Raw genomic sequence first — 27,291 nt, forward strand, 5'->3', positions numbered from 1 at the left:
ACCTTTGATATTCTCCTTTGTGCTTGGGGGTTGTAGTTTAAATCGTTCCAGTTCAAGGCTGTTTTGTCCATCTACGAACACCAGCTCCCACAATTCAGTAGCAAAAGTGAAGCTGTCATGCTTGTGTTTTGCTTTGGTTTTTGTTATTGTTTCGGGTTAGTGGAACAGCTGAGTACGAGGAGGAGATCATAGTTCATTTTCGCTCATGTTTTGTTTTTCTTGTGGACTGTGACATCTGATAGAGACCGCTTGTCTAAATATTTTACAGAGAAGTGTAAACTGCAAAAAAGGTAAGCAAGTTATCAGAGACGGTCGAGGCATATCTGCGCAGATATCGTGTGCAATTAACAAAGCCTGTAACTGTCTGGCGTACATGCGCTGCACGTTGACAAACAGATTAGTACCACTAAAATAGATCCAAACCTATCGACGGCTGCTTAGTTAACATGCTTGTTTTGCATAGATTGCATCTACGTGCGGTCCACCAGTCTTTTCCAAACATGTGCTACTGTTGGGCCTCAAGCCTCAGACTGTGTAACGTGAGCCCTCTCAAGTATTTGGCGAGTGTAGGCCTATTTTCATCACAGACCTGTACTCTTCGACGGCTTCAAAGACATCGATTATAAGTTCTTTTTACTTCCTTACCAAAATTTACTATGTTAAACCGTAAAGTGAATTTAAAAGGATACAGTTCTAATATCACAGGAAAACTGTGAGTTACTGTAATGTTAGAAGAATATTTAAGTGACAATGTATGAGATACAAACAGAAAATATAATAAGGGTGCATTATATACCGTCTCTGCTGTATATAATTATATGCCCATACACAGGAAATTTCTTAGGTTTATTATTTATTTTGCTTGTGTGTGTGTGTGTGTGTGTGTGTGTGTGTGTGAGCCTTGCAGTTTCAAGGCTTTAAAATCTCTAGCTACATTTTATTGTATTGTGCATTGTATTTATTCTTTCTTAAGTACAATAAGCTGTCACCTAAAGTGTATTATTAAATTGAAGTGTGTGTTGGTCGTGTTTACTTATGTACATCAACAGGTTATTGAGCCAATTCAATCTCTTCCTTGAGGACACAGGCAACACTGCCTTAACAGACACGAGTTGTAATTGAGTCAATACCTTAAGCAAAAGCCTATTAATGAATACAGCTATTTTGTAGGCAGTCTTCCCAACCCCCAAGTAGTATGGATAACTGCAGGTGAGAATGCCTTGAAGTCCACGGAGTGTGTGTTTGCATCTCTACGGCATATGCAATTCAATCCCCATACATATTGCAGAGTCCAGTCAGCTTATACTGAATGCTTACACGTGATGGTTTCGAATAGCAAACTGTTGTGACGATGACTGAAATAGTCCCAGTGACAGTTGTGCAACATGTCATGTTGGTCATAGGGCCTGCTGTCATTGAGGTTTAGATACAGCAGTGTCCTTTCCTGAAGCGTGTGCTCAGTCAAGATATCTTCTTACACTAAATAAATATTCAGTGGCTCTCTCCTACTTATTTATCTACTTGTTTTCCAGTGTTCACCTCTCCCCTCTTTCTGTAGTTGCTCATTCAAATCTTGCTTGTCAATGCCTTCCCTGGTTTCTGGAAAGTTAACCCCCAAAATGAGTTTGTTTATTGTCTGTCATTTCCCATAGGTGCCAAATAGTCTGCATTTGTTTAGTGTTGCCATGGAAAAAGCTTGGCGGGTGGAGTTCAGAAACGTGGGCTGCAGTTACTTCCCTCAGAGTAGAGTTGACTGCCACTACACTCTAAGCTCACAGCACAACTGGACCAGCAATGACTGGATTGGGCTCTTCAAGGTATTATTAACCCAATGACTGTCATGAAATCATCTAAAATCAACTTTATCTATCCAAGTGCAACCCAAGCTGTTGAAAAAAAAAATAATACAAAATACAGCCTGTGAAAATGATTTTCCCCTGGGGCACAACAACATCTATCAATACAGCAGTGTACTGCAATGTTATTATTTGCAATACTATATCAATTATGTAGCCCCTTGTATTGATATGTACCATGTATTCATTTCATTTTTATATGATGTTAAGGCATCTACATTTTTAGTGCATTGTGCTAACTTTGTTTTAATAATTTGGAATGGGAAGTTTGAAGTTATTAGTTATCATTCAGGTTATTATGCTATATATCATATAGCAAACATTTTATTAGACATTTTATTGTGTTATGCAATATGTTGTTTTAAACTCTATACATTTTGATTTTACTAATCTTATTGTGACTCATGCTTCCTGATTGGTATTGTGTTGTGGTGTCCTCAGAAATACCCAACCCTAAATTCAATGGGGTGTGTGCGTGTGTGTCTAACTTCCTCAGGTGGGATGGTCATCAGTGAAAGACTACCACACGTTTGTTTGGGCACTGGCCCCAGCAGACTACCAGGAGGGCACAGATGTCAACTGCTGTGTTCACTTCCAGGGTACTCATGCTCTTGCTTTGTAACTTCATTTTATTTCCCATAGTTAGCTGAAATCCATACAAGTACTGTGCTCAGGTCTGCACATAAAACCTTCAGCTGAGAATTGATCTTTTCGTAAATTGAATTACTCTGTTGAGGAGAAACCTTGCGACTGGTGTATTGAGTAGAGAAAGGTTTATTGTTAGAGTTATTTGTATCACAAAGAGTATTTCCCAAAGGGGAAAAAGGGAAGATATCCTGGTTTGAAAAGACAGAGTTCCCTTTTGCCCTGTCTCTTTCACATAGAGAATTTTAATGAGTCTGTGTCATGTTTTGAATCAATTTCCTTAGTGAGCATAAGGTTTGAGTAATGGCTATGTGGGAAGACAATGGCTCACAGCCTGGTCTGACTACTGCTACTGTGTTAGAGAGTACAGTACAGTGTGACTTGTCACATTGTCCACTGTGTACCCACAATGTCCACAGTGCCCTGTCTCTGTTAACGGAAGCTGATAAGCCTGACTGGGGAGGAGGGGGTACACGTGCAGTTGGTGTGGCATTGACCTCTGCCAAAGTGATTTATCACCTAAACATATAGCCGGTGTCATTCTTCACTGCAAGGAAGGCAGAGGAAAACAAGTGCAAAGAAACTGCTGATGGTTCCTTATTACCAGTGATGTAGTTATAAAACATGTTGCCTACACTGTGACCTAGTTAGTGTTATGGGTTAAAATACAGTTTAAAACATTCGTCATCTCCCTTCCTTTGTCAATCTCCCATCTTCCTTTTACTTTACTTTGTATGGTGAAGCACAAATAGTAAATAAAGTAAATAATTTAGGCACATCTTTTAATTATTATGTGTAATGATGAGCAAGTGAAGAAAGAGACAAAAAGAAAATGTTAAAGAATTTCTCTTTCCCTTAAAAAATGTAAATGTGAGGCTAGTACTACATAATGTCCAAAATACCATGACTATATCATTTGATTTACATTAATTTACAAAGGTGATCATCTCTTCCTATTTTAGAGGTAGGAAAATAACCTTTATGTCAACCTACCCTCGGCTTCATTCTTTTTATGGTAAAGCACCATACAAATGAAACAGGACTAGCCTACTGTGAAAGAAAATTACTCTGCCTCATAAATAGGTTCTAACAAGGACTCTGCTCTCCATTTCATTAGCATCCTACCTCCCTAAGCCCAGCTCCCATGAGTACCAGTTTGTGTACATCGATGGTAAAGGGGAAGTGTGCTCTTGCAGCCCCACATTCACATTCTGCGCCCCTAAGCCACTTGAGGATCTGGTCACCCTGGAGGAGGGGGCCCATGGAGAGGATGGAACCACAGACATGCTGCTGGTGGTACCCAGGGCCGAATTGCTGCAGGTGAGCATGACAAAAAAAAAAAAAAAAAAAAGATTGACATTATTAGGCAGCTAGGGAGAGTGTAAACCTATTATGTGACTCTTTTCAATTTGGTAAAAGGAATGAGCATTGATAAAACAGATATTCTGGAAATCAATACTGTTTTTTACTGCCAGCACAAAAAAAACAAAACAAATGAGTGCATGATGATATATTCTCCAACCGGTGCCTGCCTCCTCCCACCTCTGTCAGAGTCGACTACAGGAATGTCTGCGAGAGCGGGCTGAGCTACTGCAGGTCCAGGAAGCGGCAACCAGGCAGAGGGAGAAAGAGAGGGAGGAGTACAAGAGAGCAAAGGAAGCCTGGGACAGGGGGCGCAAAGAGCTGGAGAGCAGTATCGCCAGGCTGCAGGAGAAGCTGAAGCAGAGTCGAGAGGAGACAGAAGAGCTGGAGAGGAAGCAAAAGGTGCTGCCGGGAGCTAGGCAAATGACCAATTTGCCTATTTGTCTCCCTTTCCGTGCGCATGAGTTCTTTATCCTCACTCTGATTTTTCCAACAGGAAACAAGAGTCTCTGATTTAATTAGGCAATATCCTGTTATTCTAAATAATCGAACTAGCATTTACTTTCATTGTCATTATCTACTTCCATTCACCTATCAATTATTTTTTGATTTAAAAACAAAGTTTTCATTTTATAGTCATATGAAGAATGGCAAAAGGCAAATTTTAGCATTAGAGAAGCTATAACTAGCTATTTTTTTACATGAAAAATTACTAAAACCATTACTTTATTCTCAATCTGAACCAGTTAATATAATATGTTTAAGAGTAATCAAGTTGTTTCAGCACTAAGAGACTCAGTTAAATGTCTGAGTTTGTATCAAAAAGTCAGTGAACACAATTTTCATCTCTGTGTAGCTTTGTGTATGTCATGAGTCACAATATAAAATGAAAACTCCTCTTATTAAACTCTAAAATGCCCCATATCTGTTAGGAGGTGCAGGCTTCTGGAGAGTCACTGGCCCAAGAGAAAAGTGCCTTGTTGGATGCAAAGGAGGCGAGCGAACTGCGAATCAGAGAGCTAGAGGAAGACATCAAAGCTTTGACACAGAAAGCTGTGGAGAGAGAGACTGAGCTGGAGAGGTTCCACATTGTCTTTCTCTTTTTTTACTGTGTTGTTGTTTTTTTATCTTTTTGTGTCATTATTTCTGTTAGCTGTTACTAATTAAGTCTGTTTGTGCAGGATGAAAGAAAGAGCTAAGAGGGCAGCAGCTCAGAGAAAAGAAGAGGAAAGTGAGAGGAAGAGCTTGCAGGTACTTCATGACTAAGAGGAACACATACCCCAGATACATATAGTGCTCTGTCAAGCCTGTTAAGTCCATCTTCGGTGTTCACTCCTCTTTCTCCCAGACCAAGCTGGAACAGACGGAGGCTGAGCTGCGGAGTCTTTCTAAAGAGTTCCACGGCCTGAGGAGCTCCTTGGCCCAGAGAGACACCAGTGTCCTGCAGCTCCAAAACACCATTACCACCCTCACCCAGAAACTCACCACTGCCCACAGGAAAGAGGTCAGGCACAGAGAATTAGAGAGGAAAGGGTGAAGCAACCAGCATGATACTCAGTCAATCCCCGATAGCAGATGTATTCAGCCAATCGCCCAAGCCTATTAGAAAGGATAGGACACTCATCTTAGTTATAGTTACACTTTGTGATTTAGACTGATAAGACAGATATATTTTCACACTAAAATAGTATGGAAACTTATTCTAAAACTGTACCAAGTACAACTAAGATATAATTTGACATTTCAAATTCAACTGTATTAGTAATGGTTGACATACTACCACTTCCCTTAGAAAATATGCTTATCGTACCCTCTTTTATTAACTTTCAATCAGGCGGAGAGCGAGGCAGCCCTGAAGGAGATGCGAGGCCTACGGGAACGTTTGAGTGCTAGTGAACGTACCGCAGAAAGCCTGAAGGCTGATATGAGTGCAATGGTGGCCCAGAGGGACCATGGGCAGGCTGAACTGCACCAGGCTCGTCTGCAAGCCGCCCAACTCACCCTGCAGCTGGCAGATTCCAGTTTGGCCCTGAGAGAGGGTAGAGCCCACTGGGCACAGGAAAGGCAGAATCTGCAGCGCACTGCTGAGGTACTGCATAACGAACAAACTCTGAATAAAATCTGGATAACTAATTCTAAAGATAAACTGATGGAAACAGCGTCCATAACTTCAGGAAGGCATGCCAAGTGAAGTTGTGAATAAAGATTTGCCCTATGTCTCCTCACTGTCTCATGTTACATCATGCTTCTCCTTAACATTTGATGCTTTGAAAATAAATGTTCCCACTCCCTTCACAAAACATCTATTTTGCATTGCAGCTACCATGTGGAAGACCATTTCTTGTGTACAAAAACTATTTTGTGCAGTCAGTTTCATGCAATTTATGCATCCCACTGACTGTGTTGAATATCTTAAATATTTTAATTTGTATGTCCCCTTGGCAGAAGGACCGCGACCGCCTGGAGAAACTCAACGCAGAGATGCAGAGAATGGAGGAAAGGCTGCAGGAGGAGAGGATGGAAAGAGAGAAAGTGGAGGTGGAACTTGGGAGAGAAAAGGACTGCAACCGAGTAAGAAAGACTGCCAATAGGCTAGTCCAAAGCAATGTTTCTTTACGAGTATACACCAACTATAGTATACAGTTGTGATTCAGAAACCACAGGTCCAGTAACATGGGTCTACCATGTCTTTATGCATTGGTATTTGGCTTGCAGGTCCAGTTGAGTGAGACTCGCAGGGAGCTCCAGGAGCTAAAAGCCAGTCTGAGGGTTGCCCAGAAAGAGAAGGAGCAGCTACTCACTGAGAAACAGGTTGGAAACACTCCCTGTCTGTCTGTTTGTCTGTCTGTCTGTCAGTGACAAGAGAGATCTAAAATTGATGTACCAGAAGGTTTGTTGTGAAAATGAGGAGATGATGTAAGACCTTTTGAGATTTGGTATATATGTGTAAACACAGTGTGAGCAGATGGTATCTCAGACCTTGACTTTAGTGATTTTTAAAAAAGGCAAAGTCTGTTCACCTTTGGGACCGCTAAATCTGACAAGGTGTGTGGACCAGTTCAAAAAAAAAAAAAAAAAAACAAGGAAAAGGCAGCCAGTGTTGATACTGTCTGGTAACAAAACACATCTAGACTATTTCAATAAACTACAATACTCAGCCTGACAAATGAGGCATCTCCACATTTTTACAGTATCTTTTTAATGTCAATAAACTATTTTCATTTGAATTATAAAAAGTTTTATTATCAAGTGGTGCTATTGCAGCCAATTATTAAAATATAACCCTGCCAGGAAGTTCTGCCACTGTTAACAGAACTTTGTATGCCTGCCAGATGTTTGATTTTGGATGTAACAGTACTTGCAAATAATTAACATTTTTGACCAACTTTATATTTGCTATTTTTTTCAGTTTATTAAAAAAAAAAAAGTCGCTTTTAGCCACATAGTTTGTCTATGCCACATTTCTAAAACGTACACTGTTGCATTTCACCATCTTACATGCCCTTTCAAAAACAGAAAACCACTTGTTTGCCTGGTGTCTTTGTAGTCACTGCAGTGAATTTACTAAACTTGCTGAATATTGTAAGTGCTGATAAAACTGTCAGGTTCAGTCCTACGCTCTCAAAACCAATCTCGTGGCAGTTTGAACTAAGGCTGACCAGTTAATCAAAATATTATCAAAATCACATTGTGGCCATGCATAACATATAAATCGCAGGAGTTGCAATTTTTTGATAAAGGCCAAATGTGTGATGAAACATTGTGTACACCAATGAGCAATAAATTTTTGTAAAGTTTTGTAAGATATCATAATTGAAATATAACTATGTTCAGTCTGAGTGAGTAGGCCATTGTAAACACACTGGCTTGCTCACAGTATTTTTCTCCACATTATGAGATCATACTTGCTAAGACAGTAAGGACAGAGTGTGCATTGGCTTATTTTCTCCTGCAGCACTTCTGTGTGTTGCATTCTTCTGTGTGTTCAGGTAGTGAGAGTTAAGAACCCCTCTGCCACAATTAGCCTATTACTGATATACAGGGTATCAGCGCTAAGGCTTTCACCCATCCCACATCATCACTTAATGAAGAGCTTGATATTGCATTACTGCTGGGGACTGCAATTTATTAAGTAGTTCTCTGCCTCAGTGATGAAAGTGAGGAGATGACACAGAGTTATGAATAGCCTAATAATTAAACCTGTTTCACTGTAACAGTTGACCACGGGGTAAAAATGATTGAAAACATCTCTCTCTCTCTCTGTCTTTCTTTTTGTCTGTTACATTTATGGTCAAATGTAACAGACAGGTTTGGCTTGTAGGTTTTTAGACTTAGACATTCTTTATTGTCATTGTGTTTTTTTGTGCAATGCCAATAAAGAAAGTCTAAGTCTAAAAACCTACAAACCTAAAGATGACAACAGGTTGCTAAATATAAATATTATGAAAAAAAAAAATGTGTGAAGTAAAAAGACTCCTAAACCTGGGTGTTGCGAGAGAGGACATATGGTATGCTGTTGAGAATATGTGGCCAAATAAAAATAGAATATAACTATGTGGTGACTGTTATATTTACTGTGAACTACAATTTTTAATTCCATCTTAGATGTTGTGTTGAATAGATCAGCGTATCCCATGCTGTTTTGCAAGCAAAACTAAAATAAGTCAAGTTACCTACTACAGTATACAGTACAGACTGATGACATTGAAAAACATGAAATTAACTCATCAAACATTGTCTAAGGATTGTTGCATTAGGGGTTTTGAAAAAGTGGGCTTAGTGTCTAACATCATTAAAATACCCATTCCTTTAACTTAAATTCCAGTTTCTATTGACGACAATTACATTATCTCAATCCGCATTTTATGAGCCACCTGGCTTTCTCTTTGTGCGGAGTAAAATCCGCTGCTCTGTTAGATGTGGGCGTGTCGTTAACGCCAGCTTACGTCTTTGCCATTTATAGAAGAAGCAGCATTAACCGTTAGCTAACGTCACCTGTTTACTGCAATAGCTAGCGTTAACGGTTAATGCTTAGCTAGCTAACGTTTGGTTATAAGTTACAAAGCTCTCAGACACACGCATTTCAACCCGTTCACACGCTACACCTTGTATGTCTCACGCAGAGAAATTACCAGGATAACGCCCACCAGGTTGCGCCGCTATTTTTTTTTTTTATAACAGTGGAACAGGTAGAGGAATCAAGTGAGTTCCGGGTTAGGGTTCAGAAGGCCCTGCCACCCACCAGCTAATCAAATAAAAAGAATATTCCAACGACACATTGATGCAGACGCTCGTTTAAGTAGCTACAAAAGACGTCAAGTGACACATTGATTCACAGGCTCGCTGAAGAAGCTACAAAAGAGGAAACCCCCCGTCCCCACTCCAAACCCCGCCGCCGCCAAAATCTCACTCTGAACTCAATTCAAAACTCCAGAGCCCTGTATAAGGTAACGTTACACAGAAAGCCAACAAATACGAGTTAACTTAACATGGTTACTTACCAATAACTGCTCCCTCTCATACGAAGTGATTTAAGTATGATGAGTTCATTGAGTATCAGGTGCCAACTGGAGTTAACTAGCTAACGAACTTGACAAAACACATCCGAGTGACGCTCCTGAGTAAAATTCAAAACTGTCTGGGAGAAGTGATGAATCGAGATTAAATATATCAGTATCTTTTTGTTAATACAGTAAAAGAAAACCATTTTCTTCGTAGTTTTTCCTTTCCCGGCGAGCTAGCTACACACACAAGAGTTTTTTTTAGTGCCGTCGACCATCTTTAAAGTCAGTTTAACCTCGCTCCAGGTGCGCTCGCGCGAGACTCGCGTACTTTTTGAGCGCGAAAAAAATTATGTTTTTAAACATTATTATTCTCTGAGTCTTCCTTCGGCCAGCAGAAGCTATCACGTCCTGTTATAGAAGACAACCGGTGCATTGTTTTCCAAACTTTTAGTTAGCTTAATTATAACCTATATGTAACATAAAGGTAGTTATTTGTATTTGTTTTAAGTTAAAGAATGCACTTACTTAAATTAAGGAATGCAACAATTCTTTCATTCACACACACATTCACACACAGAGACACAGTATAACTTTGTGGTCATAGGCTACTAGGTTTGTGGTTATTTTGTGAAAGATGTAGTGGCTGACTTCTTTACTGGCATTAACACTGCACATGTAATTTTTAATAATGTTGATGCTGAAATACAATATTTAAACTGCAATGTAAGTAATATGTTGTTGATTATGTTTTTTGGTTGTTTGTTTTTTGCCATTTCATTGCCATAATCATACAGATGAGCTGAAATTTGCCATTCATGGCTTTAAGTGATGAAAGCAGCTATATATATATAAAAAAAAAAAATAAAAAAAAAAAATGCTGGAGTGCAACTATATCATTTTAATTTCCCTCCAAAATAAAGTCACCCCATTGAATACTGGATATAGTATTAACGATATATTAATGGTTTAAATAGTATTTGTACAGCAGACACAGGCTATTGATGTGAAACTCCACTCCTTGAAGTGAGTTCTTTTTGGCTGCAGTCATCATCAAAGTTGCCTACTACCTCTGGCAAATCAAATGATCACTTTTTAACAACAGACTATAACTTATCATTTTAATACACAGTGTTCGGTGGGTGCATATTAACAGGCAGACCGCAGCATGGCATAAATCAAACAAGATTTTAATCTGTAATGCACAGTGATAATGATATTTATATGATGTTAAATGTTATATTTATACATCTGTATTGTCTGGGCTTTGGCTTCAGGGAAGAGGATATTACTAGGGCTACAAGGGTCATGGCTGCTACAGCTATGATGAAAGTCTTGCCCCAGTGTGTCTGATCTGATGACTGTATTTTACACTACAGGAGCTGATGGAGTACATATGTCAGCTGGAGCAGAAGATGGGAACAGTGGCCAATGCCAAGTGGAGCGCTGCCCCAATTGTCTCCACAGGTGACTGGAGCCAAACATTAATCTACGCCCTGCAGATGTGCACAATAAAATTGTGAACTATCACTCAGTAGCAAATAGGGTTCAAGATGACCTGTGTCATGGGTGATTCAAGCTGCGCTCTGAGGAAAATTGACCACTATCTGTTTGTCAATGGTTATGTTTGGCAGGGCGCCCTGGCAGCCCATTATCTGACTCTGAGGATGAGAACCCAGAGGCCTTGCAGCCGCTTCGCCCCTCTAGACCTCTGGGCCACTACAGCCTGTGTGAGCAGGGTCAGCCCGACTCCCTGCTCCTGGCTACTCCTCCTCCCTCCCCGAGGGACCTGGACCGGGACACAGTGGTCATCAACCAGCCAGCACCCCTCTCCTCACCGCACCAGGCCGGCACCGACACTCTCGCACACAGCTCTGAATCAGTGAGACACACTATCTGAAACATAATTACACGTGATACTAAAAATTAGCTATGTCCTCATGCTGATAGCCATACTCACCAGTTATACACCACCACTGGATCATTTGATGTAGACATTATCTGCCAAAAGCAATTAGGCTGCTCGTTATTAAACTGTAATGGCCCTCAGTTAGATTTGTGTGCATGTGTGTGTGTTCCTGTGTTTAGGAGGAGGAACCTGATCAGCTTCCATGTGGACGGCACAGTTCTGGGGAGGAAACAGCACTTTTGCTGCCTGAGCACACAGACACCATTCTCAGGTAGCCCCCCAACGTATATACACACACACACACAAACACACCCACACACACAGAAACCCCTCATATAGAAATGGCTAGACACATACAGAATGAGTTTAATGCTTGCTAATGCACACAGACGCATGCAACCCATAATTTATGGTGACAGGGTGAATATGGCTGGAAGATGGAAGTTTTGAATATCTGGTCGTAAAAGAAGTTGAGTCCGGGTGAAGCGGGGGAGGCTCTGTGAGACAGAGACAGAACGTGGGAGGGGCAAGATGGGAGGACAAGGGGACAGATAAGTTGACAGCAAGCTGTAGCAATGATTTACCTGAGGGGTGTACCGCAGTCACGGGCCAATTTTCAGCATCATTAAAGCCCTGCTCTCCCACTCACCCGCTCCTTCATTCTCACCTCTTTCTACCAGAATGTGTGTTTCTTCACTTGTTCACACACCCACCCTCTGCTCTGTTTCTTCTCCCAGTGATCTGGCTGACACCTCTCTATGGTAACCAGTGGACACCAAACCACAGTAGCAGTTCAAGACTTGGTCAAAAGGAGGAGATGGGGAATTTCTCTCAGTCATCATGGTTCTACATTACAATCACTAATGAGCACATACACAACACACTTACTACACTACACTAACAAAAATGTTAATATGCAATAGACATTGTATCTCCTGTGAACCTTGGTCTATCCCTTCTAGACTGTTGTGTTATCGCCTTAGCTGTTTTTGTTATTAGGAATGACAGGTCAACACCATGTTTATAACTGACATAAGACTGTTGCACAGTCGGAAATGGTGCGCTTTAAGCATTGGCGCTTGCATTTGAAAGTTCACACGCTCCAGCAGAATGATTTCTGTTGAATCATTGCTATGTCGAGAGCTTTACGATGGGTGTTATGTCGTTTTTATGACTTTTGTGATCAGGAGTCATGACAGGCACTGTAATTATGATGTTTTGTGCAGGCCCGTCTCCTCTGAAAATCATGAGAAAACTCTGGTTCAGCATTAAATTCACCAGAGCACCTTTGAACACTACTCATCATGATACCATAAAGTAATGATACAGCATCATGTTAGAATTATATTGCTTTAATGTAGGCCTATAACAGTGCGTTTCTCCTCCTTTTATTCAGAACTAAGATATGATATGCACTTTCTGTTATGCATTAGCTATTGACGTTGTTATGCAGATGCTGTTAAGGAGATTTGGTAATGGAGCAGCACCTTGAGGTGGACATGCAGTTGAAACTGAACGGTGATGGAACAGATTGTTTTGAAAGTCTGTCAAGATAGATGCTAGATACAACTTGCTACTTCAGTAACCTCATATTATTTTCGTTATAAAGCTGTTGCTCTCATAAGCTTTCGGCTATACGTCAACTTGCGATATTTACATGTTAAGGATCATAGATTTTACCTTACAGAACATTAAAATGAAATGCTAATTTACTTACTGGGCTTTTGGATATTTAGCATCATCTTTTATTACAGTTTGTAATGTACAGGAAATTGCTCTCCGTCACATTGATGCAGTTCTAAATTTGTGCCTAGATTAATCGAATAAGAGTCTCATTTAAGAAAATCTACTTTATAGGTCTTGCCATCATGGTGTGGTGTTGGTATTTCCCCCCAGCCTATGGCAATTTACTGCCTGAAAAATATTGCTGCCTACCTTTGAATCAATACTATATGCATTTTTCATGATTTTCTATTTATAATTAACTTGAGTTATACTGCAGATGAACTATATTCAGGTTTAATTTGAGATAAGTTTTCAGATTTCACACAACTAATGTTGTGCAGTGTGTGATAAATGACAAAAAAAAACTTGGTCTTTCATGCTTGGCTAAGCAAAGAATTTGCTAGACACTTTGACGCTTGATTTCTATCTGCTCTATTTGCACCCTCTTTTTACTATAGAAGAGTTTTTAGATGAAGAGTTGATATATGGATGCTTATGTCAGTTGTGTGTTTTCATCATTATCACAGTCATTACCATTGTGTGTTGTGTTTACTCATTTTATATACACTTTTCATATGTTCTGTTTGAAAATAGTCACTTTGACTCTAGTAACATTTCAGATTGGGGTTACATTGTATTGTTGTGAGATATTGGTGCTAACGAAAGGGATTAATACCAACGTGTTGATTTTAGGGTAATGGTGAAAATGTATCAAAGATCTAAAAAAAAAAAAATCAATTTTAATATTTGGTCAGGAAGGATAAGTGTCTCAGCAGGTTTTTCTGTAACTGTACAACCTCTCATCTATCCTGTGTGACTAGGTATCCTGGTGTTACAGTATGTGTTGATTCACCGTGTGTAGAAGTGGGAACGTCTTGATGAACCTGGTATTTATGCCCAGAAGATAGCACCTGACGCATATTTTCCATAGTCCATATTTGTGGTCGTAATTTGAGTTTATGTCTTGGGGATGTAATTCTTTGGTTGTTCCACTGAGAGGTCTGGTATGAGTGCTCCTTGTCAGGGCACTTTTCACATTGCAATAAAGCTCCAGTGGTTACGGCTTGTTTTGAAGTTTTGTTTGTGAAGGTTATCCCCCACGTACACCATGTATTTTCTTATTAGTCATGTAAAAGGGTTTGGGTGGGGTTCTGTATAATAAAATGGTTTATGTATCCATTATTGGGTCTAATGTGTCTTTTTTTGGCCAAAGATCATAGTAATATTTTGATCCTCACATGACATTTCACTGGCAATTAACTGTGCCATTTCTTTTCACACATCTATATAGCCTATTCCCTTTTGGCTCATTGCCTGTTTCAGATACATTTCTCATTCAGGATTCTCCCTCCACTCACCTTTGACTCATTCACAGTCCCCCTCGGGGCTGACCTCCTCATCATCTTCATCCTTATCTTACCTTCCCACTCCTCGAGCAGTTTCCCTTTCCCTCTTTTAAGCTCTCCTCCTGCACCTCTACCACACTCCCTCCATCTTAAGTCTGGGGTGACGATAGCTAATTATAAAATCAATGATGCCGGGCTGCCTAGTTTACAGCCCCCTCTAAAACCTTAACTGGGAAATCACTGTGGGATTGATGACTCCCTCACTCTTTATCTCTTTTAATTAGAAATGTAAAAGATATGAAGACCCAGAGGCCAGAACACATCTCCTAGTTTTTATGACCCTGACGCCTGCCTTCCCAGCTCTCACTCCCCTACCCAAATCACCCCTTCCTCTACCTGGCCTTGTTTATTTCCTCTCCCTCTTCCTTCATTTTCCTCCCTGCTGGCACACCCTGCATTCTCACCCTCGTCTGCGATACCTCTCCTCGTTCCTTCATCATTTTCTCCATTACCCTTTCTTTAAGATCGCCCGCCTGCCTCTCTTCTCGGACAGAGAAAGGTGTTAAATTTATGGTCTTTCCACCTCAAAATGTTTCTCACCTTCCTCTCACCTTCCCATCCTCTCTTGGCTTGACTTGTTCCCAACCCTCCTTAGATTCGCTGCATATGTAACAAATGATGAACCTGTCCTTTTGTCTATTTCGACCCAACCATGAGACACACTGTAAATGATACAGTATTTCACATTATCACCCTTCTTTGCAGCTCTCTGCATAGAGCATATGATCTACACCCCTTTCTGTCTCTTATATAGCTCCAGGTCCACAAAGACAGAACCTCTGGTTTTTATCACATCAAGCCTGGGTCATATGCACCACCATTCTCTGCCTTTATCACACCCCGAGCCCAGGCCCTTCCTCCCTAACTGCTGCCAGGAGCACTTGTGTTCACTGAGCTTTATCCTCCCGATCACTCTCCGAGGAACTAGCCTCTGCTGCCCCATTATCTCCCCGGCATGTTGACTGAAGTACCACTGCAGTTTGCTCATGTTCAGAGCAAACTTGGTGAATGTGAGGCAGGGTCTCTGCGGGTTAAAATATTCAAATGAATTTCTTCGGTATGCTGCACTCATGGTCGACCTTTATGGATTCTTTACTCTTTATGTGAATAATTGATGTCCTGTGGCTGCTAGGATATTAGATATAGAAAAGACTTTAACCCTTTATTAATTCATTACACAATTCTGTCTTTTCCCAGGGCCCTTACTGAGCACACTCTCCATCTTTTTTTTCATTTCCAGTGAATAAGACATCCCATCTCAAGTAATTAGTTAATCGAGCATAAATAATATGGAAGGATGAGTATATGGAAATTCTGCCCTGCTCCTTTAAATTTCTTCAAGCCCACCCAAAGCCCTCTCCCATGGGTTCCCATGGCAACACCTTACAGGGGCTCAATATACGAGGCTGTTTGATTGTTCCTTGTAAAATAGTGTATAATGTATGGACCTTATTTTAATTCCAGTCTGGCGTTATTGATCTGTCTTTAATGATAGTTAATTAAAGCAATCATATAATTGATAGAATCTCATCTGTGTTTATCACTCTCCTCTGATTTTCCTCTATCTCTCTATCTATTAATAAAGTCAAGGTGAGGCATTAGTATCCCTCTGTAGTGCACTGAAGAAGAGGTGTTTATTATAGGTAGCCATTAACTAAGAGGGTTCCCATTCTTTTGAGGAAAATCCTTCACCGGGAGATTCCTTGGATCAAACTGTGTGAGTACATGCTTGATCTCAGCGACTGTGATGCTTTTTGAGAAAGAATTATGTCAAGGGGACAGTTCATGAGGTGGAAAATATAGCAATGCTGGTAATTATGTTGTAAAAAAAAATCTCTGATTTCTAAATGGGTTTAAAATATCTTTTTGGTGACATTTAAAAAAACAACCTGTAATTTGATTTCTGAAGATTTCCATGTTTTATGCATTTTCTCATTTCACAAGCGCTTACCACAATTGTCTCCAGGCTGTCAGGATGCAGGTGAATCTTTTCAATTCAGATGAAGGTAAAACATTATTATGCATTCAGTATAGGGCCTATTGCTTCACATTTTTGAATGTCATGTTATTTGTCTGGTGTGTGTATGACTGATATGAAGCTGATGTCTGATAGCAAGTATAGCATATGGCCAAGACAGACTCAGAATCTTAACTTATTAACAACTCTATATTGCTAAAAACTGTACAAAACCAAGTCTACTTTAGGATTTTTTACACTTCAATCAGCAATCCAGTTGCAGAGTTAACAAATCTTGGGAACAGACCTTTATCTGATGTCCTTGTTCAGCAGGAGACTGTGATTTATTAGGCTCTGCACTGATAGCCTGCTATGACCAGCAGACCCTGCTCTTACTCTCCATACAGGGTGCAGACTGCTGCATGCAGTGGTGCCTGTAGCCACGGACCAAGAGCTCCCTCTATTGATGGTTCCTGGTATTGTATGAATACGGCTTCTAATAAAAGCTCCGCTAGAGAGGATATGGGATCTAGACTGATAATTAACTATCACAATAACTGTACTAAATTTACAGATTTTACACTCCTATGTGTGTGTGAAATTAACAATCATGTCAGGCATTTTCTGTGACAAGAAAAACTATAAAGCATGTCCAGTATTCTCACAAAAGTAATTTATTGTGCCTCTTACTGTTTATATGGCTTTTCTTTGTATGACAAGAGTTGACATAAACAGAGGGTTGACAACACCTTGGCCATGTTGAGAAAGAAAACAAAAAAACAAAACAAAACAAAACAAAAAAAAAAAACACCTAAACAACAGGATCTCAATGTTCTGCTTGCATCATCATTGTTATTATCATCATCATCATCATGACGGCCATGCAGAGAGAGAAAATGTTGAGGTTATCACAAACTGTGTGACAGCACCATACAGAGGACATTCACCCAATGACTGAAGACATGCTAAAGCACTCCCACCCAGCCACACACACACACACACACACACACACACATACACTCATAATGAGGACACCTGTCCATATTCAGAAGGTGGGACCTCTCACTGCTGCAGTTCTAAGTTCATATTGCTTCAAATAGAGACAGCAAAAAAAAAAAAAAAAACCTCTGTATATCAGCTGTGATTTCCCAGCTTAACACCTAGCGAGACATTTTGGCAATAAAGAAATGATACATGAGAACACATAATCCTCCACGGCTTCTTTAAAGAGAAGTGTGGATGCAAACGAGAAGACAAGATGATATAATGGCTTTTGGGATGAGAAGGCAGTTTGCTGCAAGGATGCCAGCACGAGCACAGGCGGGGCAGTGATGATGCTCCCCGCCCCCCGCCGGCAGAGGCAGACTGGCATCCAGGCTGTTTTTCAGACTTGTCACCTTCTATGTACACACAGAGGGGTTGAGCTGATCAAACTGAGTTAAGAATACACACATAAATATTGCCTGTTTCTAGCGTGCCCGCGAGCAGCTAGGGTTTGGTCCTTACTGAAAAGCCCTGAGTCTGATTCCATGTTGTCTTCCATAAGGATTCCTGCTTTTGACTTGCATATGTATTTGATCTTTTTTTTTTTTTTTTTTTTTTTTTTTGATGCATATGTAGGTGTGCGGATGTTGTTGTCCTTACTGAAAATGTGCGTGTGTGTATTTATCTATTTGTCGACATCATCAGGGAGTGCTCTAAGTTTGATTGTATTCAATATGTCTTCATTGTTGCCACTTGGACATGCTGATGTAGATAAGCTGACAGACTGACACTTGATCTACTCCCAGTGCACAAGATGTGCCTTACTTGAATACAAGATCTCAAAAGTGCTACATATATGGCCAAGTGTAAATCTCTGTCCAGGCACTCGATGCCAGGTTGGCACATCTGTTACAGCCGAGGGTAGACTGAAAGGGTGTATGTGAGTTTGTGTGTGTGTGTGTGTGTGTGTATGTGTGTGGTGCATGTTAGTGCATGTGTGGGTGTGTGCTCTGCTGTGAGGATCACCGGATCATGGCTAGTGTCCCTGCCAGTAGTCGAACTCGTCGTTTTCCAAAGATGACTCTTGATAACTTTGGCACATAGATAGTTTCCGCACTGACAGCATATGTTGGTTGCAAATGAGAGCAAAATAGAATAATGCCAATTCCCTGATAACACAAACTGGTTGAACCACTGCAACATAAAATTAGTCTACTGGGTTGATTATCATTGACATCCACAGCGAGCCAAAGTGCCCAAAAAGCCCCAGCTGTTTAGGGAGACCCAGCGAGCTCTGATTACTCGTCTTTCCTTCTGAATATCTTCTCAGGAAAGCTCTTCAAACAAAAACCTCATCTAAAGGATTCATATATAAAACCAGAATAACAAATAAAGACAAAAATATAATGGTATATAGATATGTATGGACTTATTCATAAATTGAAAAAAAATCAAGAAGAGAAAAAACTGAAATCAATATTCAAAAGCAACAACAGCCAACAAAAGAAAAAAAAGATTAGCATACTCAGTTTGGTTTTGCCCTGTACTCTTGTTTTCTTTTGAAAACTGTGCTTGTTGTAATCCATTGTTGGAATCAACTGTTCAGTTCTGGTGTCTGATTTGGCCATTCCTCTATTTAGATATAAACAATAATAGTAAAAAAGAGACATTTAGTTTTCTCAAAGAGATTAAGTTCTTTTTGTCACGCAGCTTCCCTCTTGGCTATGACAGGAGTTCATACAGTTGAGTGTCATCTCTCCTTTTGTTTTTCTGCTTTTCACTTGTCATGGACCATATGGCCTGAGTTAGAAGTGTCTGTACAGATAAGGCTCTGCTGTGCTCCTCTATGGAAGACACACTGATGTGCAGTAAGGAGAAAGAGGGGAGACGGGGGGTGGCCAGCATTTCTTGGGGGTGGGAGAGTGAATGGGTGGTTGTATTGTATGTCTGCAGAGGTGTGTGCATGTGTGTGTGTGTGTGTGAATGTGTGTACGTGCATGAGCGTGTGTGCAGTGTATGTGCAAGCTGCTCTCCTCACTGCGCCCTCCCAACATGGCCTTTCCTCGCGCCATCGATGGCATCCAAAACCCCCCAAGCCTCCCCGTCACTGTCCGAGGCCCTATCTCGCTCTTCATCCCCGACGTCATCGTCATCGTCCTCATCCTCTTCCTCCGGTGAGGGCTCGCTGCCGTTCTCTGTGGCCCAGCTGTCATCCTCATCCTCGGCCTCTTGTTTCATGACTGGGACTGGTGGTGGAGGTGGCGGTGGGGGAGGTGGTGGCGGGCTCTCGTTGGACTCTGTCTGGTCCTCAAAGGCCTCCGGGTTCTCTAGCATCTCCCTGATGAGAGGAGGCATCGGCCCTGGGATCTCCATCTTCAGAGTAATAGCTCTTTCTGCACCTGAATATATACACAATAGACAACAAGGGTAGAATATTAGCAAACATGTCTAATAAATCACTTTTTCCTTGCCACATTAAGGCCCTATCCACATTTGCATCTTGAAGCGTTAAAATTAATTGTTCTGCATCTGTACACATGAATATTTAGAGGACTGATGATTTTTTTTTTCTTCAGCATTTCTGCTTTATTTTGACAGTCACAGAAGAGATAGACAGGGAGGGCACGAGAGAGAGAGAGAGGGGATGACATGCAGCAAAGGACCTGAGGTCGGATACCCTGGTACATGGTACGTGCTCTTTGCTGGTGAGCCACCGGTGCACTCAAGAGGACTGATGATGAGTGCACACATAAACAAGCAATAGGATCCACTCCACACTTGTATTTTCATTTTTTTTCTGATTTTTTTTGTTTTTTTGTTTTTGTTTTTTTGGCATTTAGTGGGTAGAGACATGAAAGGCAGGGGAATGTGTAGTAAAGGGTCCGGGCCGGATTTGAACCAGGTGAGCTATCGGGGCATCCCTTTTACTCTCATTTTTATCACTATGCATCAACTATCAGTTGTCCCAAAAGTCCCATTATTGTCCAGATGTACACAGCCAGACTCATCTGTGTAGTGCCAAGTACCAAATTTCTGTGTCTTTCCAGCAGGTGTCGGTATAACTAGCTGTTGCTCTCATTAAGAATCATACTGAGTGCAAACTTGAATGAATTAAGCACTAAAATGAGAAGCAGCCACTGTATTTAGCTCTAACGCAAACAGGGCCATGTAATAGGACAGCCGGTAAGGATTCAGTGTCTTACTCAGGGACACTTTAAGCTGTTTGGATGTTTGCTGAGAAAGGACTTGAATCCAGGTCCTCCGGCTGAATGACACTCTCCCAACTCACTACACCACCCAGCTGAGACAATACCACATCTTTGACTGTTAATGCAATTGTAGCTTTTAATTCATCTGTCATGAACTAACTCCATCCATCTAAAGCCAGTGGGCAAGTCTGACCTTCTTTGACATAAGAATGTCTTTTAGGCTTTATACTTTTCATACTGACCCTTGGTGCTGATGCCCCTGAGGTCAGTGATCTTCATCAGCATGCGGGGGAACATGTGGGGTTTGTTGGGGCGGCGGCGGCGGGCATAGATCTTCAGGGCCTCGAGCAGAGGCTCTTGCAGCTTGTCCACCTTCTGAGGCTCTTCTAAATCCATACGGTCTGGTGAGAAACAGTGCTGTATTACATACCATACACAGAGCTACACATAAGTTTTGCATATTTATTTTTTAATTTTGCATTAATGATATGTGATTCCTGACATAGACACTCATATTATACACACCCTTTCCTCTTTCCAACCAATATTAGCACTGTCTCTGTGTGTGTAGTGTTAGTGTGTTAGTGAGTGAGGCTGCTCATGGTGCAGTACCTCCACAGATAAGGCAGATGGCACTGAGGAGGCCAGTCTCTGTGTCATCCATTTCCAGGGGAAGAAGCTGGCCAGCGAAGGCAAACACCAGGTCTGTAAGTGGCCCAAAGCCAGCGTTGTGCATCTGAGTCCGGTTCAGAGTCAGGCCATCTGAGAAGGTCATAGTGTCCTGTTCAGGGGTGTAGCGTGTGCAGATCCTAAGCATCTGTGGGCAACAGAAGGTGGAAAAATCGGTAAGCCGTGAGCTAAATTTAAAAAAAAAATATATATATATATATATAAGTATTCCACATCACAAAATATTAACAATCACAAAACAGGCAGGCATCAGTTTATGGAATCATGGTATTTACGGTGAATTATTTTCACTCCCCCAGATGCAATTACTTGGGCAAACCCTCCTGCAGTACCACTTTTCACCACTGAGTGCCAGTATTCCTTCAACTGAGAATTAACACTTTTCTCTCCAGTTTTTATCAGTAAGAAACAGGCTCTGTCAGCACAGTGCGTGAAGAGGACAGAAGGAAAAAACAAAGACAGTGGCTACATACCAGTATGTCCAGACAGGCGGACTTAAGCAGGGTGATCTGGTCAGCAATAGTGAGGGTAGTGAAGCCTGGCAGCCGCTTGGCAAATTCCACAATCTTGATGATGCACTTGGTGGAGAGCTCACTGAACTTGTCCCACAGACCCAGGTCCAGCTGGACACGGTGGTCTGAACTGGAGTTCTGTACAGTGACACACACACACACACACACACACACAGGATTCACCATGGAGTTCAGAGGTGGTGTGCAACCCTGTTTTCATCAAGGGTAAGCCTGTCCAAGACTAACAATGCATTTACATATTACATCAATCAAGGAAAAAACCCATTTACATGTTACATCAATCATGCCGAGGCCACACAGATGGCTTAATGGGGAACTGAATTAGTTAACCCACCACTATGTTGGGAAAGATACGGTGAATTTACGCCTTTGCATGCAATTTAAAAGCCCTGGATGTCAGCATACCATGGAGAATGTTGCCACACACATGCACTCACAGTATGAGCGCATATAGTGTAGGTGTGTTTGTGCTTGCATATAAGATAGACGCCTATGTATGTGACTTACGGTGGTATATTTGCCCAGTTGGCAAAGTGATGGGAAGGTTTCTTGGTGAGCTTTGCTGACTTTGTTGACCAGCTCCTCTAACTCTCCGCTTAGCTCGTAGCTTTCTGGAAGCACAACCTCCTCCTTCACGTCCTTCTTCTTCTTGTTTCTGTCATTACGCACCGCTAAGAGAAGCACACGTAGAAGGAAACAGTTAGATGGAGCTAGAGGGACAGATCACACTAAAGCCCTTTCTTGTTGTGTGCACAAGATTCAGACATTGACTACAGAATGTCAGGTTCCTGTTCCATATCTGTGATCACATGTGAAAGCATCCACTGCACTCATGCTCTGTCTTACACCACTGTCAAGGACATCTTGTCCTCACTAGTAGAAACCAGAACTCAATAGCATGAGGTTGCCCTTGACAGTATTAACAAACCATTTCCTTTAGCACGGCACGGACACCGGCTATCTCTCCCTTATCACCCGCTCTCTTCCGTGTCCATCTCTCTATTCAGTTGACCGGTGCACATAAGCCAGTCCTCCGCTCTCTCCCTCCTCTCCCCCTCCTCCTCTCCTCCTCCCATACTTTCCTTCCTCTCAGGATATCCAGTAATAGCAGAGGCACAATGTGATCCCGGTCTTAACACACATCCCACACAAACATTACACCCACATACATGTCCCATGGGTTCTACACGGGGCAAGAGACTGCCACTTACGCACAACCATACACACCCGGAGTCGAATTGTAAAGGGCGTGAAATTGGATCTTTGATTCCGCAAAGAGCGTGATTCCCCTCACAATTATCTTTGTCAAAACTCAAAATCTTGTTTTCTGCTCCGGTGGCTTTATGAATGAAAGCAGTGTCTGTGCTGGCCAGAGACCGGAGGGGGTGAGATTCTGTGGTGAAACAGGAAGTCAGAATCGTTTCGTAAAGCGATTAGTCATATGATTGGTGCAGTGCCCAGCCTTGCCCGAATCACCACCCTAGTAGTCTCATCATCTGCTTTCTGTCTGTCTGCCGCCTAGTTTTCCACTTTCTGACTGGGCTCTGATAGACCAACCCCCGTGAAGTTCTCAAGTTCACACTATGTGACCCAGAGCAGAGCTTTTCTTTGGTGGTGTAACATGGAAAAACTGTCAGATCTGAGCCAACTAGAGCTTAAGTATGAACTACATGTCACTGAGTCCACGGTTTCCAGGAACGCTGTGTCTTTAGGGAATTCTTTGAAGAAAGAAGAGGCTGCAACCTGAAATTACTGGGTGACATTTGGAAATTGTGAATGTACATGTTTGTGCGTATGTGCTTTTATGTCTCTGTGTGTATTTCTGCGTGTGTGATGGATGTGTCTATGGAGCCGTATGTGTGCACACAGTTGTCATAAGTGGTTCTGTCTGTCCCTGGGTACTCCAGCCCTGCTCAGGCCCGCAGCACTCACCTTCCTTGGACATGCCGACCTCAAAGCATTTCTGCAGCCTACAGTACTGGCAGCGGTTGCGTGTGACCTTGTTGATCTGACAATTCTTGTCTCGGTGGCAGGTGTACACCATGTTCTTCTGGATACTGCGGCGGAAGAAACCCTGGAGAATCCAGAACACAACAGAAAAGGGAAGTGAGTGAGAGAGAGAAAGAGAAGGAATAATGATGCATTATATTCATATGATTGAATTAAGAATGTGACTTAGAATTGGTTCTCATTCTTATCCTCCCTTCTTTTATCTTTATCCCCTCCAGTGAGTCCATAACAGACAAGTGTAACATACTAGCATTTTTAATCTCCTTTGCGTTGTTATGATAGGGCCTTTTTGTTTCTGTTCCTTTCTTAATTGTGATTTATTGTCTTAAACTCTCATTTTTCATTTGCTTCACGCAACACCGCTATCTGACCCAGTTTATAGAAGCAACTAGATCAGTGGATTATCAAAACTGCCTGCAAGGCTCTTTTCCCTACTCTACAACATTACAACGGCAGGTCACTAATAATTCTTGCAGTGCAGCATTTTTCTGGATGTATGTAATGAATTCAAACAAAACAGGCTGTGCTTTAGTCAGACTCTGGCAGGTTCTCCTCACCTTGCAGCCCTCACAGGAGCTGACCCCGTAGTGGTACCCTGAGGACTTGTCCTGGCACACAAAGCAGGGCTTGTAGACACGGGGAGGGGGAGGTGGAGACGGAGAACTGGGGACCATCTCCTCTGAGCTGGTGCTCTGGGTTTCCACCGCTGTGGAGGAAAAAATAAAAGACAATGAGCACATGATCAGCTACGACCACAAATTACTGTCCTACAGCTACAGTCTGGAAAAGTCACGTGTAGCAGACGTGGAAAGTCAGGCGTGTTTAAATTCTATCCGAAAGTGACACGACAGCTGACAGCAGCCATTTCCTATTCTGTTAGCTTTGTTTTGATTTGTGAAGCCAGCATGAGATGTTGAGTAACAGTCATATTCAATTGGTAAACAGTTTGCCTGGAGGAGGATTAAGATACATTGTCACATATTCTTTTCACACCATCAGTTTCACACCATCAGAAAGAAGAAGTAAACAGAAGGCAATGCTCTCTTGTTTTCACGCACCCATTTTCACCCTAAGGGGGCAGCACTCAGTGCTCAGTGGGTATTTGGGGAGATCAGCATTTGTGTGAAGGCAGAGAAAGGAGTGAGGATGATTGACTGACAGAGGAGACAAAACAAATAGCTGTTTTAGGGAGATAAGGGTGTGATTGATTGACAGGTTCTCTGATAAGGCCAGGTAACAGAGTGTGCCGCTGAGCCCTTAAGTAAAAGCTGGCTCTTCCTCATTCCATGAATTGACAGAGGCTCACAAAGATATCTTGCATGCATAGAGAAATCACATATTACACACACACACGCACGCACACACACATACAGTGATGCAAACTCCTTCTGCTTTTCAACCGGAACAAAGCTGTGACGTCAGCCCTACCTTGTGTCAAACACTTACTACGCCACATTGCACATCGCTATGTTCCACACTGGAACCCAAATAAGCCCTTTGGACATTCAAGTATGCAACGTATGGATTCCATACTTCCCATGAGAGACATAAGCTCCCGCACACACATACAGACACAGGCCCTCGTCACACATGCTAGCCTGCACACACTCACAGACACACATGTTGACCCCCTTTTACCCAACAGCACTTCTTTCAACTTTCACCCTTGGTCACCCTCAAACTTCAACTCCCCCCCCCCCAACTCTGCATCTCACCACCCCCTGACACACAAACCCTATTTTTCTCTTGTTTCCTGGCCCTAAATTCCTCAGTGCAGCCCTGCCAGGTTTTAATAGAGGCCTAGGCTCGTAAGGCGGCCTATAAAGGCGGTCCCATGGCTGGACTGGAGGCCCCAGCCCGGCTGGCCTACACTTTATTGGGACTCGGTCACCTTGGACAGCTATTCACACCACCAGCTGTAGCCCCAAGCCCGTAAAAAAAGCCAATCATAAAATAAAAAACAGGGAGGCTCTAAAATTCTAACTTTTACTGCCCCCACCTCCCCCTAGCACCTTCAATGGAAAGCACAGAGGGCTAGCCTAAACTTAACCTACAACCCCCTCCTCCCCTCTCTCACACCCAAGGCTGAGGCAAAAACCACCAGCTTGGCTTTTTACAAGAGGGGGGAGACTTCAAAAAGAAGAAAAAAGGGGGCATAAAAAGAGGAATTTGATAAAAAACAGAGAAAGGGGCAGAAGGGGGAAAGGGGGAGGAGAGGACACAGTTGCTCCTGAGGGCAAGTCTTGTTCAAGACCAAGCTGACCATTACTACCACTGCTGCTACAGCTGCTGTGACTGGCCAACTACTACCTCATTAATGATAGGAACAGAAATATGTCAGACATTTGTCATTTGTTGCCTGCTGCCGAAACATCTGTTTTTCATATGCATTTTTATATTGGACTATTCCGAATCCACATTCAAATTCCTACTTTGAAATTCTTACTTTGCTGGAGGCAGTGATGTTTTCCATTAGTTTTAAGAGCAATCCCAAAGCCAAATGTGCAAATCAATCTAAAATCTTAAGTTTACGCCCACTGAATGTTTCTACAGCAGTCCTCGAATCTCCTTGGCCAGAATGTAACAAAGCAGCAGGGTCAGTGGGAGAGCAGAAACCCTCTGAACGTGCCATGAACCTCTGTGTTTATGCAATAATAACAGCAGAAAATGAGGCTCCGGACCGAGCGCTGACAAGCCCTTAGAAAAGGACAAACCATATGTGGCGTCAAGTAACGAACACTGACTGACACTGTCTAAATGGAGAAAGCCAATAAGAAACAGAGAGAGAGAAAGGCCTTCCCGAAGAAAACTCAGACAGCAGTGGGAGAAAAAATCCATCAGGCTCCGTCAACACCCTGAACCTGGTTCCTGCCAGAGAACATGACTCCTGTAACCGCCTCCCAGACTTCTCCTCATTCAGCCCCCTCTATCCAAATACACTGCACCACTTACCCCAGGGCGCCACAGTGAGAGGGCCCATTCAGGCAGCCGCCCTGAGCCCCTTTCCCCAGTCTCCTCAACTCAGCTCATCACTGTTTAGAAAACAAAGCCCTGTGAAATGAGAGGCCCTCCTTATCAGCGCTCGGAGGCCTGAGGCACCATTTGCATGACAATCCGCCGGCCGAGGCCTGTGAGGCGATGACGGACGGATGAGATGAGAGGAGCGGGATAGGTGGGTGGCTGCTATGTTTGGGGGAGGAGAAGAGAGGATAAGAGAAGCAGGAGGGAGGGATAGTTGAGTTATCAGTAGCCACTGTTCATTTCCTGCTAAGTATCAGTTTACCCCCTAATCCCTTCTCTGAGTGCTCTCTGTACACAAGTGGTCCAGCTGCACTGGCCAGGCCTAATCCCCTGGTCACACACACACACACAGAGGATACTCTTCACTGGTTACAAACAGATAGGCACACCACAAATTGCAAAGGGTTACACTAAGGTCCCCCCGCCTAAGTGGGATGTACAGTACTACATCATGTCCACAACCTCATTAGATGTGAAATGTAA

The 27,291-nt window shown here is 42.2% G+C and overlaps 3 protein-coding genes across 8 annotated transcripts in view; 1 reads left to right on the plus strand and 2 right to left on the minus strand.

The window, feature by feature from the left end:
- Nucleotides 1-9,648, minus strand: part of LOC115362656 (homeobox protein Hox-C13a) — a 146,010-nt gene extending 136,362 nt beyond the window's left edge. For all 4 annotated transcript variants that reach the window (XM_030056676.1, XM_030056674.1, XM_030056672.1 and 1 more), the window contains exon 1: nt 9,365-9,648. Coding sequence is in view for 1 of the 4 variants with exons in the window: in XM_030056677.1 (XP_029912537.1) it covers nt 9,365-9,384 (20 nt within the window). In the remaining 3 variants the exon portion in view is untranslated. The remainder of the gene's footprint in view (nt 1-9,364) is intronic.
- On the plus strand, nt 83-13,807 carry calcoco1a (calcium binding and coiled-coil domain 1a). Its single transcript, XM_030056664.1, has 15 exons — nt 83-290; nt 1,653-1,817; nt 2,353-2,455; nt 3,619-3,821; nt 4,053-4,265; nt 4,796-4,944; nt 5,045-5,114; nt 5,212-5,367; nt 5,698-5,952; nt 6,309-6,434; nt 6,579-6,674; nt 10,744-10,831; nt 10,999-11,246; nt 11,453-11,544; nt 12,011-13,807. The coding sequence occupies exons 2-15, from the start codon at nt 1,686-1,688 to the stop codon at nt 12,036-12,038; spliced, it is 1,959 nt and encodes a 652-aa protein (XP_029912524.1). The 5' UTR covers nt 83-290; nt 1,653-1,685; the 3' UTR covers nt 12,039-13,807.
- Nucleotides 13,808-17,017: 3,210 nt separating this feature from the next.
- Nucleotides 17,018-27,291, minus strand: part of rarga (retinoic acid receptor gamma a) — a 46,801-nt gene continuing 36,527 nt past the window's right edge. For all 3 annotated transcript variants that reach the window (XM_030055638.1, XM_030055637.1, XM_030055639.1), the window contains 7 exons: nt 24,345-24,493; nt 23,710-23,851; nt 22,285-22,448; nt 21,718-21,894; nt 21,167-21,371; nt 20,797-20,955; nt 17,018-19,744 (listed from right to left, as the gene is read on the minus strand). In XM_030055638.1, the coding sequence (XP_029911498.1) occupies nt 19,380-19,744; nt 20,797-20,955; nt 21,167-21,371; nt 21,718-21,894; nt 22,285-22,448; nt 23,710-23,851; nt 24,345-24,493 (1,361 nt within the window). In that variant the 3' untranslated portion in view covers nt 17,018-19,379. The remainder of the gene's footprint in view (nt 19,745-20,796; nt 20,956-21,166; nt 21,372-21,717; nt 21,895-22,284; nt 22,449-23,709; nt 23,852-24,344; nt 24,494-27,291) is intronic.

This window comes from Myripristis murdjan, chromosome 7 (assembly GCF_902150065.1).
Source record: "Myripristis murdjan chromosome 7, fMyrMur1.1, whole genome shotgun sequence".
NCBI lineage: Eukaryota > Metazoa > Chordata > Actinopteri > Holocentriformes > Holocentridae > Myripristis > Myripristis murdjan.